Raw genomic sequence first — 15921 nt, 5'->3', positions numbered from 1 at the left:
GTACGTCACCTTGAGCTCCTTTGAGAAGAAGGTAGGAAACAAATGCAATAAATAAATAGAAATAATATACTACTTTAAGCCCCCCTCCCGGATTGGTTTAACAAGCAATCCAGAATTGCCTGGGAGGTGGGGAGTTGTATCTCTGCAAGGGGAATAGGGTCTTTTAACAACTCTCAAGCGCCCTCAACAAACTACAGTTCCAGGATTCTTTGGGGGAAGCCGGGGCAGTTTAACGTGATCTATTGCTTCTTTAAATGTATAGTGCAGGTGGAGCCTAAAATCTGGCATTTAAAGGGCGAGATTTCTGCAATGCCGGGGGGGGGTTGGACTAGATGACCCTCGTGGACCCTACCAAATCTACAGTTTTATGATTCTTTTATTCTAGTCCACAAGCTTGTAGCTGGATTTATTTTGAATGTTTGCTACAATACACACGGTGGAACTGGAGGTGGCGTACGTTGTTTGGAGCCTAGTGTAGTCTGCTCTTGATCAGAGGCCTTCCCTAATACGCACCTGCTCCTTTTTGGCAGGAGATGCTGAAGATTGAACTAGGCACATGGCAGTATCTGCATGGGGCAGCATGCATTCTACATGCATAGAGTAGATGCATGTAAGGTCACAGGTGCAATCCTTGGCATCTCGTGTGTGTGTGTGTGTGTGTGTGTGTGTGTAAAGACTTCATTCTGAAACCCTGCAGAGCAGCTGTCTTATCTGTGTAATAAGCAGTGCTGAGCTAGAACTCTCTTAATCACTCTGCACCTTTAATGAGCTACAATTCTCAGGATCCTTCGAGGCAAGCCATGTTTAAGGTCATGATCCTGCTTCGAATTCATAGAGCAGATGAGGCCTTTGTTCCTTAAGGCTGCAAATCCTGGGTCTAAAGATTTGTATCATACTGCAGCGTCTGCAAATTCCGATAGAGCAGCTTAAGATGTGCTGTGGTTCCATCCAAGCATTTTACACTCTCTCCCTTACCCCCCCCCCCCAATTTTGCTTTTACTGTATTTTTATTTTGGCTCCTGTCGTTTTGAGTTGGGAAGCTGATGCATAAATGCAGTAGTCTTGTGGGCAGGGAGTGAGAGACTATTTTTCACTGTCTCCCAATTTGCACTGCTTGAATTGTGTGTCAGGGTAACTATTCTGTAGCCACACAGCCATGCTGCCCAGCGTTGATGGGCAAGTGGGGGGGGGGGGTTTGAGCTTTTCAGTATTCCTGTTTTCTCCCCCATGAATTGCTAGTCACACGCAGACACTTCTTTCCTGCCTACTGTGTACAGTGCTGCCAGCTTCTTAACTGGTTCTCAGAAACTCCTTTTTAAGTTGCAGTTTTGCCATTGCATGGAAATGAACAATATTGCCAGCTCATTGCTGCAGACCACCTTGCTGCTGAGGCATAGTGACAGGGGAAAACCCAAGCTGTTGATGCTCTTTTACTTTACAGTAGCCTGTTTTTAGATTTGCCATGAGTGTCTTTAAACCTCTTTCGTTGTCCACCAGTATTTCGCTTTCCATTCCTAAGTTGGGAAGGGAGTAGTTGTTTTGGACGGCAGTAATCAGGCACCCAAACAACATGGCCAGTCCAACGAAGTTGATGTTGAAGAACCATTGTTGGACTAGGGCCTGGCTGACCAGGGTTCAAATCCCTATTTGGCCCTGAAGCTTACTGGCTGACTTTGGGCTGGTCACTGCCTCTCTGCTTAACCTGCCTCGCAGGGTTGTTGTGAGGATTTAGAGGGTGGAGAACCATTTATGCCACCTTGAGCTCCTTAGAGAAAAAGGCAGGGGGTATAAATGCAATAAATGAATAAGTATTGGGTGCCCAAGGTGGTATTCCTGCAGTTTTTCCTTGTGACCTCATGCTGCTTGTTTTCTCTTTCAGACATGAATGCAGGGCACTGCAGAAAAGACCAGAAATGGTTTGCAGATTGGATTGGCCTTACTGTCTTCCTGCGCTGAGAATAAAGCAGGTATCACAACACTGAGCCATGCCACAGGCTACTGTCTGGGGGAACTGGAGAAGTGCATGCTTGGCTGGCTTCGCCTTATCCCAGCTTTTCCATCCTGCTGCCTTCCAGATGTTAAATTACAGCTGCTATCATCCCTGATCATGACCCATGCTGTAGGGGGCGGGTGGCAGTTCTAGTCCCAAACAACTGGACGGCACCAGGTTGGGAGCACTGCTTCATTCAGGGATGTCCCCTGGAAAACTTGCATCGATAAAAAGTGCCGTGTATAAAACAATGCTGTTGACAAGATAACAGTAGCAATTTCCCCTTTTGTCTTTGCAGATGACCTGGCCAGCAGGCTGACTGTTCTGATGGCAAGTCTAAACAGGAGCATGCCTTCATTTCCAGTAGGCTAAGTTGGCCCCCACCATTCGCTGTTCTGTCAATACAGGAAGCCCACAACTTATTGGAGAGTTCAAACACATTGGGTTCCATGGTGCGTAAGATTGCCAAAATCTTTTCCCCCAGATTTTCGTCCCCCCCCCCTTTTTTTTTTTTGGCCAAGCACTTAAGCCAGTGGTGGCCAAACTTGGCCCTCCAGCTGTTTTTGGACTGCAATTCCCATCATCCCTAGCTAACAGGACCAGTGGTCAGAGATGATGGGAATTGTAGTCCCAAAACAGTTGGAGGGCCAAGTTTGGCCACCACTGGCTTAAGCTAAATGGCATGTAAGTTGCAGGCTTACTGTATCATATCTTGCTTGTGGGGCTTCTTGAGTTGGCTTGGTTGATGGCTGGAGCAGGGGAGGAGTTTGCAATTTCACCAAACTTCTCTTCTGGAACCCGATGGATGAGGAGCCAACACTTTCCTTTCAACACCCCCTCATGGCCCTATCGAAGCTGTGTCTGCCTCATGTGGCTGATGTAGTCAAAAAGGTGCCAAAAGTAACATTTTTTCCTTGACGGTCGCTGTTCAGTTTCTTCCCTTATAACTGCCCAGCAACACTTTCAGGAAAATACATATTTGTCATGGTGCTCAAGGGGGGGGTACACTGTGAAATTTGTTAGCTATGAATCCAAGAAGAGGGATTGCTTTTTAGTTAATGTGACATGTGACAAACATTCTGCAGCGAAGAGCCAAGGTGATGATGTGGTTAGAGCAGCCTTCCCCAAGCTGGTGCCCTCCAGATGGACTAGGAACATAAGAAGCTGCTTTATATGGAGTCAGACCCCTGGTCTGTCTGGCTTAGTATTATCTGTGTTGACCAGCATAGGCTGTGCCACTGATCTCTGCAAACTGATAATTGAGATAACAGTTGCAGACCTAGAAAGAACATAATGGGTGTTTTTTACTTAAATTGCCCATGCCTTAATTTCAAACTAAACAGATTGGTGCGTGAACAAAGCTAAAGCACACAAGTGTATATCTAACTCAATGAAGAAACATGCAAATATTTTCTGCTGCAGTGGGACACTAATTTCTTTCGGCCTTTTAAAAATGAAAATTAAGAATGACATTGACCCTCCCAGAATTATTACTGTAATACAGTGGTACCTCAGGTTGCATACGCTTCAGGTTACAGACTCCACTAACCCAGAAATAGTACTTCAGGTTAAGAACTTTGCTTCAGGGTGAGAACAGAAATTGTGCTCCAGCGGCGCGGCGGCAGCAGGAGGCCCCATTAGCTAAAGTGGTGCTTCAGGTTAAGAACAGTTTCAGGTTAAGTACGGACCTCCGGAACGAATTAAGTACTTAACCTGAGGTACCGCTGTACTGATGATTTCCATAGCACTGTCAATGTGCATGCTGCTCTGCAAAGTACAAGCTTACAGTAAGCCAGCCATTGTGGCTTTTAGATGTTCTGGTTTGCAACATTCGTCAGCCCCAGACACCATAGCCATAACTGGAGGGCACTGGTTTGGCAAAGTGGCTGTATAAAGAAGAGTATGTTTATATAAACAAAAGCATTGGGAATGCTTCTCCCATCTCATCTCTGCTCTCCATATCCCTTTTAAAGGAATGAGAAGATGGAACGGCATTGGAAGTGTCTTCTCATGGAAGTCTGTGAACTTTGAAGCACCCAGGTAATAAATAAAATAAAGCGCTTGCTGGTCCAGTCTTTCTTGCCAGGGGTTTGAAGATTGTGTTGTGATTCTGTAGTATCCTTAACCATTCAACTTTGTTCTTCTGAGTAAGTGGGCTGCATGTTAAACCAAGAGCTATGGCTTAGTAAATAGCCACAGGATCTCCAACAACATGCAAGAACAATATGGAAGAGACTTTGGCTTCTCAGGCTTTGTTAGCTGCAGATGTCACTCGACTCTCCTACACAGCTGCTTTCTGGGTGGCGTGAACATGTATCTTGTTTTTTAAAAAAATAAAATAACCTTTTATATGTTCTTTATTCAAATATTGGGTGTCTCATTATTCAGCAGAGATCATCTGGAACCATTCAGTTCCTAAAAGGGATGTCCTTGTTGTGGTGTGACTCAGCCAGGTTAGCAGCCAATCCTTCAAGGTATTGTATACTTTTTGCTCCTGATCGTTCGTTGATTTTTATATATTTATAAAATGTCAAGAAGGCCTGAGGAGAATTATTGCAGCTGCCTGTAGCCTCCCTATCCCTTTCCCATCAGATCTGAAAACCGATCTTATGGTCAAAAAGGAGGGAAATTAAAATTTAAATTGGCCCTAGTATCTTTGCTGGGACAAATCCTGCACTGAACTGGGCTGGCTTAAAACAATTTGTTTTGGAGTCCTCAGAATCTCTCAACTGTGCTGGTCCCCCAGAATGATACCCAGCAGCTGCCAGTTAGTTGTTTTTAATATATTTCCTATCTTCCTACTTCAGTGGGTGGTGCATGTGATCATCACTTTATCCTCAGAGCACCCCTGTGGAGTAGGCTAGTCTGAGGGCTAGTGATCGGCCTGGACATCTGCTTCATATTTTGAACTTGAGAGCTTTGTTTAGACCAGGCATGTCCAACTCCCAAGGGACTGCAATCTACTCCTAGTATAAAAAAACTGGTAGTGATCTACCCAAGGTGGCAACTGCCCAGAGGAGTTGAGCTGGGAGGGGGGCAGAGTCATTGAACTTTTTTGGGGTGGAGAACAGAGTTTTTGAGCTTTTTTTGAGGGGGGGAGTAGAGCAGCTGCTTTATTGTGATCGCTTTCTGTCATCCTGTGAGCTACCTGGGCCACCCCAGCAATCTACCAGTAGATTGCAATCTACCTGTTGGACATCCCTGGTTTATTAGACAAGTGAGCAGAGGAAGAAATCATGTCCTGTTTTGATTTGCTTCTTTTGATGCAGCCATGCCTGTAGCATAAAGTCGATAAAAGGATTGCAAGGGGGGGGGGTGCATGCCTTTGATAAATCATGTATGTCATCCTAGGACTCCAGGTCAATTCCCATCATCATTGGCTGTGCTGGCTGGGGCTGATGGGAATTGTAGTCCCACTCAAGAGTACCTAATGGGACTTGGTTCTGATCACACATCATGATTCAGGATTGCATTGCAAGTTTTCCAGATATATGGCAGGAGTGATGGGAGTGTTGTTACTACTACTACTACTACTACTATTGCCATTTTTATTATAGGACTGGAGATCCAGTATGCTGAGCTTCCATTCTCCTCCGGAAGAGCATTCCCATGTGGAACAGGCAGATTCAAAGATGCCTCCAGCAATGTAAGTGCCTATTAACACAACAGTGGAAAAGGAACTTGGTCTTGTGTTAACAACAGTTCGTTGATGGATCTGTTTTAGGCAGGGGTCAGCAAACTTTCAGCAGGGGGCCGGTCCACTGTCCCTCAAACCTTTTGGTGGGCCGGACCATATTTAGAAGAAGAAGAAGAAGAAAAAGAACAAATTCCTATGCCCCAGAGATGCATTTTAAATAAAAGGACACAATCTACTCGTGTAAAAACACAGCTGATTCACTGGCCAGATTTAGAAAGCGATTGGGCCAGATCCGGCCCCCGGACCTTAGGTTGCCTACCCATGGTTTTAAGCAATGTGTGGTCAACAGCCACCTTGTAGCAGCTTGGGAAGCACGTGGTTAGTCACAAGTGTGGAGCGCAGCAGCACCTCCTCTGCCTGGTCTGTGATGACTCATTTTTCTAATGGTGACGGCTGGATGAATCCTGCGGATATGGGGCTGAGACCAAGCAGATAACATTGGTGGGGTTCTTTTCCAAAGGGCAAAGTCCATTGGTCTGTTTACTTCCTAGCTGTTGCAAGTTGCGTATTGGGAGTGGCGCTCCCAATTCCTTCGTACCTGTTAAGTTTAGTTCTTGGTTGGCTTTTTATTGTGGAGTGAAAGAATTGGCAGTTTTTTAGTTTTTAAATTAACGGAAGCTTTCCTTGTAATACGGCAACAGTAGCAGAGATGGGATGCCATCCTCCCAGCTATCCAGTAGCCACTGTGAACCCATATGCAAACTGGATTTGCAAGCAATAATATTTTAATTATTATTGCCTAGTTTGTACTGTAGAACTGATTATGTGCTTGTTTCCACTTAGAACTTCCTAAGTGTTCTGTGATGTGGATTCTCATCTTTATAGAGGTGTAAATAACAGCAAACTTTTTAAAAAATTCTCCACAAATTAATAAACTTTCGCTTCTTTTAGGTCTTTGAAGAGCGCTGAAGAAGTAGTGTCGTAAGCAGAGAAGTTCCTTGAGATTCTCCGTAATTGAAGTGCTTGTTTTTCTGTGATTGTGGAATTAAAGGAATTGTGTTTCATACAATAAGAAAAGTGTTTGTTTGGTTTTTTTGCCACCTCTTTTGCAAAGTTTAAGCTGGCTTATTCCCAACAACCATAGTTAAGGTTTATCATACTTTTGGCTGGGTTTGTGTGACATGGGAAGCTGTGGTTAATCAAAAACACAAGCAAAAGTTTCTCAACTGTTTTCAGCAGCGCCAGGACTGGGAAAGCTTTCTCATGGTGTGTGAGATTTGTGTCATGGGCCTTGTACCTTGGTTTTAAAAAGGTCCTCATCTGCAGTGTGGTCATCACTTGATACAGTCATAGCTTCCCCTAAGAATCCCAGGAGCTGTGCTTTGTTAAACTCCCCTTGCAGAGCTTGCAATCCTTGGAGATCCCTGGGAAAGGACTGACTTTGAAATCACTCTGGGAACTGCAGCTCTGTGGGGAATAGAGGTCCCTTGACAACACTAAGCACCCTTACGAGTATATCACCTGTGGGACGAACAGCGTCCTTACAGTGGAGATGCCTTACATTCTCCAAAGGTAGCTCAATCCTACCCAGCAATGGCACACAAAACTACGCTTTGGAACAGATGATACCCTATTTCTCAAATAAGATTTTAAAAAAAACCCAGTTAATGGGCAGAGTAAAACGAGAGCGTTTTTCTCTACGCCTTCTGACCCTGAAGCGTCTCAACATGTGGGGTTGGGGAACGAGGAGGTTCTTAATCTGCATTGCTGAGTCTGCACATGCCTTGGAGTTAACAAATGCGTTGATAGCGACGAGTTTCTTTGCATGCATAACTGACTTTTCAAAAAACAAATCAAAAGAAATTCAAGGGCTGTGAGGCACTAGAATGGTAAATTTGTCCACTCTGATAGGGTTGATGCACCCTATAATAAATACTCAAAAAAGTTTAAAGTCAACATGGGGTGGGAATTGTGTGACAAATATCTTGACTGTTGGGTCACCTATCAGTGGCATGAAGGTCCTGGAGAAAAGTGTTGCAAGACTATGATTGGGGGTGTAGATAGGCTACAGGGATCTGTTTGGGTTGGGTTTTGCCTTTTCCATGGAGAAATACAGAAGCCAGGGAACTAAAAAATGAAAGGCAGCTATGGTGGGGGTGGAGGAATCCCACATTTCATTCACCTTTGGCCCTCCAGATGCTGCTGAACTACAGCTCCCATCATTCCTTGCCATGTTTCTCGGGCCTGATGGGAGTTAAAGAGTTCTACAACCTTTGGAGACCTAATGGTTCTCCATACCTGTCAGGAAGGCTAGGATAAAAATAAGCAAATATAAGGAGGCTTCCTGTATCAGGCCAACAGCCCACCTAGACCAACATCCTTTTCTCACAGAGGCCACTATTGAAATAGATTTTGAGAGGCAGGGCTTCCTCTCGCTGGAAAATTCTGCTGGTAAGATTCTTCCATTTGCAACATTACTGTTTCCTGAACACAATTGCAACCCCAACAATCACAATAGTTTTATTATGCATTAATGTTTGCTTAAGCTTACTGACAAATCTGGATAGAAAGGCAGGGGGGATATATGTAAGTGAAAATTGCTCTCAGCAGATGAAATCAACCAGAGGCCCCTGCAGTCATACCCTTCTGTAGTGGAAATGCAGAAGGCTAGTTGGTTTTATAAATTGCAGCTCTGTATAAGTGAATTACTGTTGCTGTTGATCTGAAATGTACAGTCTGACTCTCAAAATGATAACATGAGCTTGGAAACAGTTAATATCTGGCTCCTGCTTAAAGAACTTGCCCCTTAGGAACCAAACAGTATTAATTGATAAGCATTGCATAATAGTGAGAAAGGAAAATTCAATTCCCAGTGCAGAGAAGGTGATTCAATAAGGACTGGTGGCCGTGGGGAGGGGGATAACTAAGATCTACCCTACCAGAATTCATTCCCAGACCTTTATAATATATCTTTGTCCTGCCTTGTTAATGCCCGTGCACCACCACTCAGGGTGGCTAACAACAATTTAAAATTGTAATGCAACAAATGCAATAATAAAAGTGCACAAAATACATACTAAAAAAAACAACTGCAGAGCTAAAAACAACCTTCACAGATAAATGCAGTTTTGTTCTGCCATTCTTAAAACAGGGATCTGATTCAGCAGTTTATATTGCAGAGGGCTGATATTCTTATGACTGGAGTTCCTTTTTCTCTTGAGAAGCAGGGAAATTGCTTTGATAGGCTATTCCGTCGCCTGCCCCCAACATATATACACATACATACATTTTGCTCCTTGCATTTGACAGAGATTTGATACAGAAGCTTGGTTGTTTTTGTGGGAGAGAGGCAATGGTATCTAAGGGAATGTTGTGGGTGGGGCAGAAAGAGGTGTGGAAAGAGGGTCTTGTTCTCAAAGCAGGCAGATGTTGGCTTCTCTTTGTTCTGAAGGCAGTGGGTGGGAGATGGCTAATCCTATCAGGCTGGAGTCCTCCTAATCAAACTGGAGTTCTGCTGCAGTTGGGATTGTCAGGACAAGATCCTTGGAGGTCCCAGTCTCTCCTGAGCACTGCCCTGGATGAAGGCTTCTGTTCTGCTGCTCCTCTGAGCCTCCTTCCACCATGGAAGCAGCTCCTGAGATGGAATTAGCGCAAACGCCTCCGGCCCGTAACCTAAATGGCAACTGGCACTACCAATTCCGCATCCTTCTGCTGGGCGACTCCATGGTGGGCAAAACGTCTCTGCTCAGATGCTACACGGAGGGGTGCTTCGTTCCATCCCCGTGCCCCACGGTGGGCGTGGAGTTCTACAGCAAGATGATGGAGCTGCCTCCAGGCATCAAGGTGAAGCTACAACTTTGGGACACGGCTGGCCAAGAGAGGTTCAGGTGAGGCCGGGAAGTCCATGTAGGACCAAAGGATGAGTGGGGGAAGATGCACATGCTTCTTACCGGTCCAAAACCTTTCCCTTTTCCAAATCCCTTTCCCTACTGCTTTGGAAATAAGGTCTGGAAGCCAATCACATTAGCCTGTGCCGCGTTACTGCTCAGTTAGCAACAATCCATTCTGGTGTATAGACCTTTCGTGTCCATATCATTCCTTGCTCCCTGCATTTAATTTCAGCCAGGTTGGCGATTTTGCTGGAATGCCAGCCAGTGGTGCCATGAAGGAAGGACTTGGAGGCAGGTATTCAGGGTCCCATGAGCGTGGTGGGTCAGGGGATAGCACCGGGTTGGCTTACTACATTTTGAAGTAACCTAAGTGTATCACCCTGTCTGTAAAGGATGGGTAGGAGGAGCTTTCAAGGCCACTATGTCCAGAGTCTAAAATGTCCTAGCTATACCACAGATACCACCTGTCTTCATTCCCCACATATTTCATCCCCACTTATTATTGCCCCTACTGGATTTCTAATTTTTTTATTAAAAAAAAAATAGTGTTATCCTTGGCAATTAAGTTGAGATTTTAAGAAATTAAATAGAAATGGAATAGGGAGGGGGAATAAGCATTTAGCACATTCCTGTCCCGCCTTTCCTCCTATAGAGTTGCCATATGTTCTCTTTTGTTCCAGGACACACTCTCTTTTTCATAGGTACCGTATGTAAAATGAGAGTCATCATAGCGATCCATAGTTAAAGGTAGAAGTTGGCAAATGTGTCCTCTTTTTTTTTTTTGCTCTTCAAAATATTGCAGCCCTATCTTCACACTAACCCTGTAAGGCGCATTAGGCCAGGAGAAAAAGAATGACAACCCCGGAACGAGCTAGGGAACATATTAGTTCCAATCTGTCTGTAGATCTTAGGAACTGGTTGGCATCAGGAAACACCCTACACTACAGGAACAAGGAAGGGATTAACTGGGGAATTGCATACCAGGGGGAGAAGGCAGGGGGCCTGGGCAGAAGTTTCAGCTCAGGCTTCATTTATTCATCAATACCAGGGGAGGGAAACCTGTGAACTGCTAGATGTTGGGCTCCAATTCTCATCAGCCCCAAACAGTAGCAAGGGTTGATGGGAGTTGCTGGCCAGCAACATCTGGAGAACCAAACTTTTCCCCACCCCCAAGTAAGCCTGGTGTTCCTAAGCAAGAAAGTAGTGGATAATTGAGCTCATGTGGTACTGAAAAAAGTTCCAGCAGCAAAGGCACAGCTCCTCAAAGGAATCTTGATATAATTACTTAGAATGTGTACAGTGCTTTGCTGATGGTTAGTGAGTTGTCATCCCGTGATCATCGATTCAGGTGACACAGGGTTTTACAGAGCAATCTGAGACAATTTCTCCAAGGAGCTCACAGTGGTGTATGTGGTTCACCCCCTCCTCAGTTAATGCCTACAGCAATCCCTACAGGTAGGCTAGGATGAGAGGCAATGACCGGCCCCTGGTCATGCAGTGAGCTTCCTGCTCAAGTGGGCAGTGGCGTAGCGTGGGGGGTGCAGGGGGGGCTGGCCACACTGGGCGCAACATCTGGGGGTTAGGGTTAGGGGGCGCAAATCCACGGGTTAGGGGGCGCAAATTATTTGCCTTGCCCCGGGTGCTGACAACCCACGCTACGCCACTGCAAGTGGGGATTTGAACCCTGCTCTCCTGGGTCCTAGACCAACACACTAACCCAGAGCCTTCCAAATGTTTCATGTTGGTGACACACTTTTTAGACATGCATCATTTTGGGACACAGTTTTTACTAGCAAACTAAAGGTACCCCTTTCCAGCCCTGGGAGGAGCGCAGGGAGTGTTTGCACAACACACCAACACACTGCAGCCGACACACTAACATGTCATGACACACAGTTTGGAAAGCTCTGCACTAACCACTATGCCACACTGATCTCACCAGCTCGCTTTAAGCTGTCTCTGGGTTTGGTCAGAAACTAGATGTTTGTGCATATCTTTGAGAATCATGAGTATTGATGAATCATTCTGGGCTGAATAATGAACTCCCTCTAGCAATCTTGGTTAGATTTCTGTTGGCACTCTGCACAAAAGTTGCCTGTGTTTTTCACAGAATCGGTGAAAAAAACAGCTGAAGGGAGGGTAGTGCATAGCTGAGTGTTGTGCTTTTGCGTGGGGTGGGGGATATTTCAAGGTTGTCTGTTGTTTTGCAGAGTTGAGAAATTGATCCCATTCAGTGAATAGAAGCCTGAGGGCATTGATCTCAAGTAATCCCAGAGGCCATCATATCTCTTTGGAATGTCTGACCTTGCTTACTGATCCGCTCAGTTATTGACACAACCTTACCAACTCCCTTTTTCTTGCTAATTTTGCTGCAAACAATGGCACTCTCCTATCAGCTCCTCTTCAGAGATAAGATTTGTATGTAGAATCTCTGCTTGTTTATGTGGTTGTAAATCGTATAGGAGTCTCCTCACTTGCTTACCCTGCCCCTAGCCATGAGCTGGGCAGGGAGATAAAGGCATGGCAGGAAGGTAAGGAAGGAAAGAAGATGTTTAAGGAAATTAGAAACTGAAATAAAATGTCAATATTTATCAATAAACAAATTGGGAAAAAGAAAGGAAGGAATAAGAGAGGAAATTGTTACAGTATGAAGAAGTGAATGCAAAAGGGCCAGACAGAAGGGATGGAAGAAAGTGGCAGGTTTTTTTTCCTTTTTGAGCTGAGTGTGGAAGGAGAAAGGGAAATGAAATGATAAGAGGTGGGTAAAAATATTTTGAGAAGCATGTGGCAGTAGGAAGAAAAAAATATAAAAGAAAAAACCTTCTCCACTTCAAGCCTCTCTAATCAAATTCTGCCTAAAATAGAGAGGTTGAGTTGTTTCATATCACATGTCTGTGCTTAGCTTGAGGAAAGCTGAACCATGGAACTCCTTGCCGCAAGGAAAATGCTGTGGCTAAGAATTTAGCAATGTCCCAAAGGTGGTTTAGATATCATAGGAAAATTATGTGAGTATATGTTATTTATTTTACTCAATACATTTATATCAGGCCTTTTCTCCAAGTTGCTCAAGGCAGAATTCTTCCTCCCGCACTAAGACTACATTGTACTATAAAATTGACATTGCTCAGCATCAATAAATTTCTGAAGACTTTGTGGATATGTTTTACTAATGTAGTTTAGCAATATCTGTAAAGGCAAATGGGAGTTCTGTGCTTACATCTCAGAAGATACTTTGTCACTATCATTGCTCCAGAACAAAGTCCTGGACATGGTTATGAAGAGTTGGCATTTGGTACCTAGACAAGTGACTTATAGAAACTCTCCATGATATATTAGAAGAAGGTTAAATTAATTATTTTAATTTGCTGCTTCTGTTCTTAGGTGCATCACCAGATCCTTCTACCGGAACGCAGTGGGTGTACTCTTGGTCTTCGATATGACCAACCGGAGGTCCTTTGAGAGCATCTTTGATTGGTACCATGAAGTGACCAGTGTTATGGAGAAGGTCGTCTTCCTCTTGGTTGGCCACAAAAGTGACCTTCAGTCAATGAACAGAGTCACAGTCGAAGAAGCAGAGGGACTGGCCATTTCTTTGGGCACACAATTTATTGAGACGTCTGCCAAGGACAACCTCAATATAGATTTGGCTTTTGCGACCATCACCAATGCTATCTATGACGCTCTGAGAAACAAGGAGATTGACCTGCAGGAAGGGTGGGATGGTGTGAAGGTGATCCATAAGAAGAGAACTAGCGGTCTTCAGAGAAGGAAAAAGGCCCCGCAAGAAAAATGCAATTGCTAACCAAAGTCAAGGAGTGAGATGTGGTTGGAAGGGGGCAGTGGGCGGGCTCTAAAGAGGAGAAATGAGTGGAACTCTTTCATAGCCAAGATTCTGAGATGAAAGCTGCAGAGGACCTCAATGACTGGACCCTCAAAGTGACATTCACTCATCAGCATTCAAGACTGTTGCGGGACGCATACTGATGATGGGCAGGGCTGGAGTCATCAGTGAGCTGATAATGCCAAGGTTGCAAGTTTGATCCCCGTATGGGACAGCTGCATATTCCTGCATTGCAGGGGGTTAGACTAGATGATCCTCAGGGTCCCTTTCCAACTCTACAATTCTGTGATTCTAAGGCCAGAGCCCAAGTGATGAACCCCCTCCCCACCTTCATTTTCCCCTCTTGCCACCTACTGGAAATGAGGCTGCATTTGGCCCTGTGGCCACTGGCCGCTCACCTCTGCTGTATGGAAACCAGAGATACCCAAACAGATGTGGGAGTCAAAGATGGTTTGGATAGCACCAGAGCAGATAGGAGAGAATCTGGAAAACAGTTGTTTGCAGCTGAAAAGCTTGCTACACTGACCTTTCAATGCAAGTGGTCTTCTAAAATGCATCTGAATTGCTTTGAAATGTTCAGATTATGAGAGCGTATTCTTCAGTTGTACTGCAGAAAAGTTACGCATAATTTGCTGTGTAAAGAGCTGGGAAATTGTAAGGGGAATATCTGTTAATAGTTGAGGTGGGAAAATGATAATGGGTGCAAGGATATTCAGAGTTCAGTCATTTAGATAGAGTCAACATTCCACTATATTTGAGAACACAAAAAAGAAAGAAAGAAAGAAAGAAAGAAAGAAAGAAAGAAAGAAAGAAAGAAAGAAAGAAAGAAAGATATTTTCATCTTGAGTAGATGACTTGGGGGTGCTGGGAACGTTAGAGGCCCATTTTAATGTGAAACAAGGGTGCTGATTTCAAAACAAAAAAATAAAGTCATACTGCTGGTTTATGTTTAGTTTCTCTATATGCCACTTTTCTATACTAAGTTTAATGTAGACTAAAGCTATCATTTAATTCTTAAAATACTGTAATACAACTCATAGGGTTGTATCCGATACTGGCCCTGCTCAAAGTAGAAATTTATTGAAATTAATGTTCCTGTTAGGCTTAGGCTCATAATGAGACATACGCACCCTACCGAGGTGCATATTCAAGGGATTATTTAGGCAAAAGATCTGAAAACCATGGTAAAAAGAGTGACATATTAATAGTTGAAGTCTCATGAGACTTAAAAGGTAAAGGTAATGGACCCCTGACCGTTAGGTCCAGTTGCGGACGACTCTGGGGTTGTGGCGCTCATCTCGCTTTATTGGCTGATGGGGCCGGCGTACAGCTTCCAGGTCATGTGGCCAGCATCACTAAGCCGCTGCTGGCAAACCAGAGCAGCGCACGGAAACGCCGGTTACTTTCCCAGTGGAGTGGTACCTATTTATCTACTTGCACTTTGATGTGCTTTCGAACTGCTAGGTTGGCAGGAGCTGGGACCAAACATCGGGAGCTCACCTCGTCGCGGGGATTCGAACCGCCAACCTCATGAGACATATAGGATAAACTCATATTTTAGTTTTATTTATTTATTTATTTTATGAATCACATCACCAGGAACCAAGGCGGCTATAGTGCCATCTGCTGGGGGAATCCTTCCACACCTCATAGATTCATGAGGCAATTCAAACAAGCATATTCATCCCCTAACTTGTGTCCTCACCCCACTCAGGACAATGAGTGTTTAGATTTCTGTGAACAGCAGGTGGCAGAGGATGATGATGATAACAATAACATTAATATACTTATACCCCACCCATCTGACTGGGTTTCCCCAGCCACTCCTTAGACATTGCATACAAAGTAAGATCTGTTCAAAGCTTGTACGAGTCATTGCAGAGTTTTTCCTTCTTGCTCTTAAGTTGATTTCCCCATCAGCAGGAGTGCCAAATTTGAAGCATCTGTTCCCTCAGCTTCTACCCAGAGAGGGTTCTGTCTGTCCATCTTGCAGCAATGATCGGTTGTGCAGTTAGTTCTTTAGAAGCTGCAGGAGGAAGTTCCAGTTCAAAGATAAGAAGAGCAGCAAGGGCATGGAATTGGGTCAAATTTGTCATGAGGCAATTCTTATTTATTTAAACGGCAAGCTTCTTAGCGGCTTCTTGCTGTTGCCCTTGAAAACACCTCTGAATATAAATATAGCAAAGTCATCCTTGATGGGAAAACCCTTTCTGAATCCTCGTGAATTCATGAGGCAATTCTTATTTATTTATCAAACAGGTTCTTCTACTGCTGCCATTTGAAAAACTCTGCTCTGCCCCCCTCGGGGCTTTGGAGACAGGAGACAGGAGACAAAGAGGTGACTCCTGAAACAGAAACATTCTGCTCCTTCTCTTCCAGTGGCTTCAAAAGAGAGAGAGATTTGGAACATACCCGGTATTCGACTGTGGTCTCTGCCCCAACAGTTCACTGCCCCTGCTTGTTTCTGAGGGAAAAGGTGTCTAAAGAGAGAGGCAGTGTGGAGTAGGGGTTAGAGTGCTGACCTAGGAGCTGGGAGACTAGAGTTCAAATCGCTGCTGAGCCA

The 15921-nt window shown here is 44.5% G+C and overlaps 1 protein-coding gene and 1 long non-coding RNA gene across 4 annotated transcripts in view; both read left to right on the top strand.

The window, feature by feature from the left end:
- The window catches only part of LOC310710917, a 73896-nt gene extending 67192 nt beyond the window's left edge, over positions 1-6704 (top strand). Inside the window, exons 1-7 of one of the 3 annotated variants that reach the window (XR_014528299.1) lie at positions 7-31; positions 1880-1967; positions 2289-2442; positions 3964-4030; positions 4379-4464; positions 5548-5636; positions 6579-6704. This is a non-coding gene — a long non-coding RNA (uncharacterized lncRNA). Of the gene's footprint in view, positions 1-6; positions 32-1879; positions 1968-2288; positions 2443-3963; positions 4031-4378; positions 4465-5547; positions 5637-6578 lie in introns of those variants that run through there. The other 2 variants (XR_014528297.1, XR_014528298.1) reach the window with 2 other exon arrangements.
- Positions 6705-8446: 1742 nt separating this feature from the next.
- On the top strand, positions 8447-14406 carry RAB42 (RAB42, member RAS oncogene family). Its single transcript, XM_083512498.1, has 2 exons — positions 8447-9514; positions 12899-14406. The coding sequence occupies exons 1-2, from the start codon at positions 9249-9251 to the stop codon at positions 13317-13319; spliced, it is 687 nt and encodes a 228-aa protein (XP_083368624.1). The 5' UTR covers positions 8447-9248; the 3' UTR covers positions 13320-14406.
- Positions 14407-15921: the final 1515 nt, after the last annotated feature.

The sequence above is a fragment of the Podarcis liolepis genome (genome assembly GCF_965112155.1).
Source record: "Podarcis liolepis genome assembly, chromosome: 7".
Classification (NCBI taxonomy): Eukaryota; Metazoa; Chordata; class Lepidosauria; order Squamata; family Lacertidae; genus Podarcis; species Podarcis liolepis.
This window is presented reverse-complemented; position numbering and strand designations above follow the sequence as displayed.

Bases quoted from the DNA above. Each gene is read 5' to 3' on its own strand.
- RAB42 (XM_083512498.1), top strand. From the start codon at position 9,249: ATGGAAGCAGCTCCTGAGATGGAATTAGCGCAAACGCCTCCGGCCCGT. The intron at 9,515-12,898 runs GTGAGGCCGGGA...TTCTGTTCTTAG, and splicing joins GCTGGCCAAGAGAGGTTCAG to GTGCATCACCAGATCCTTCT.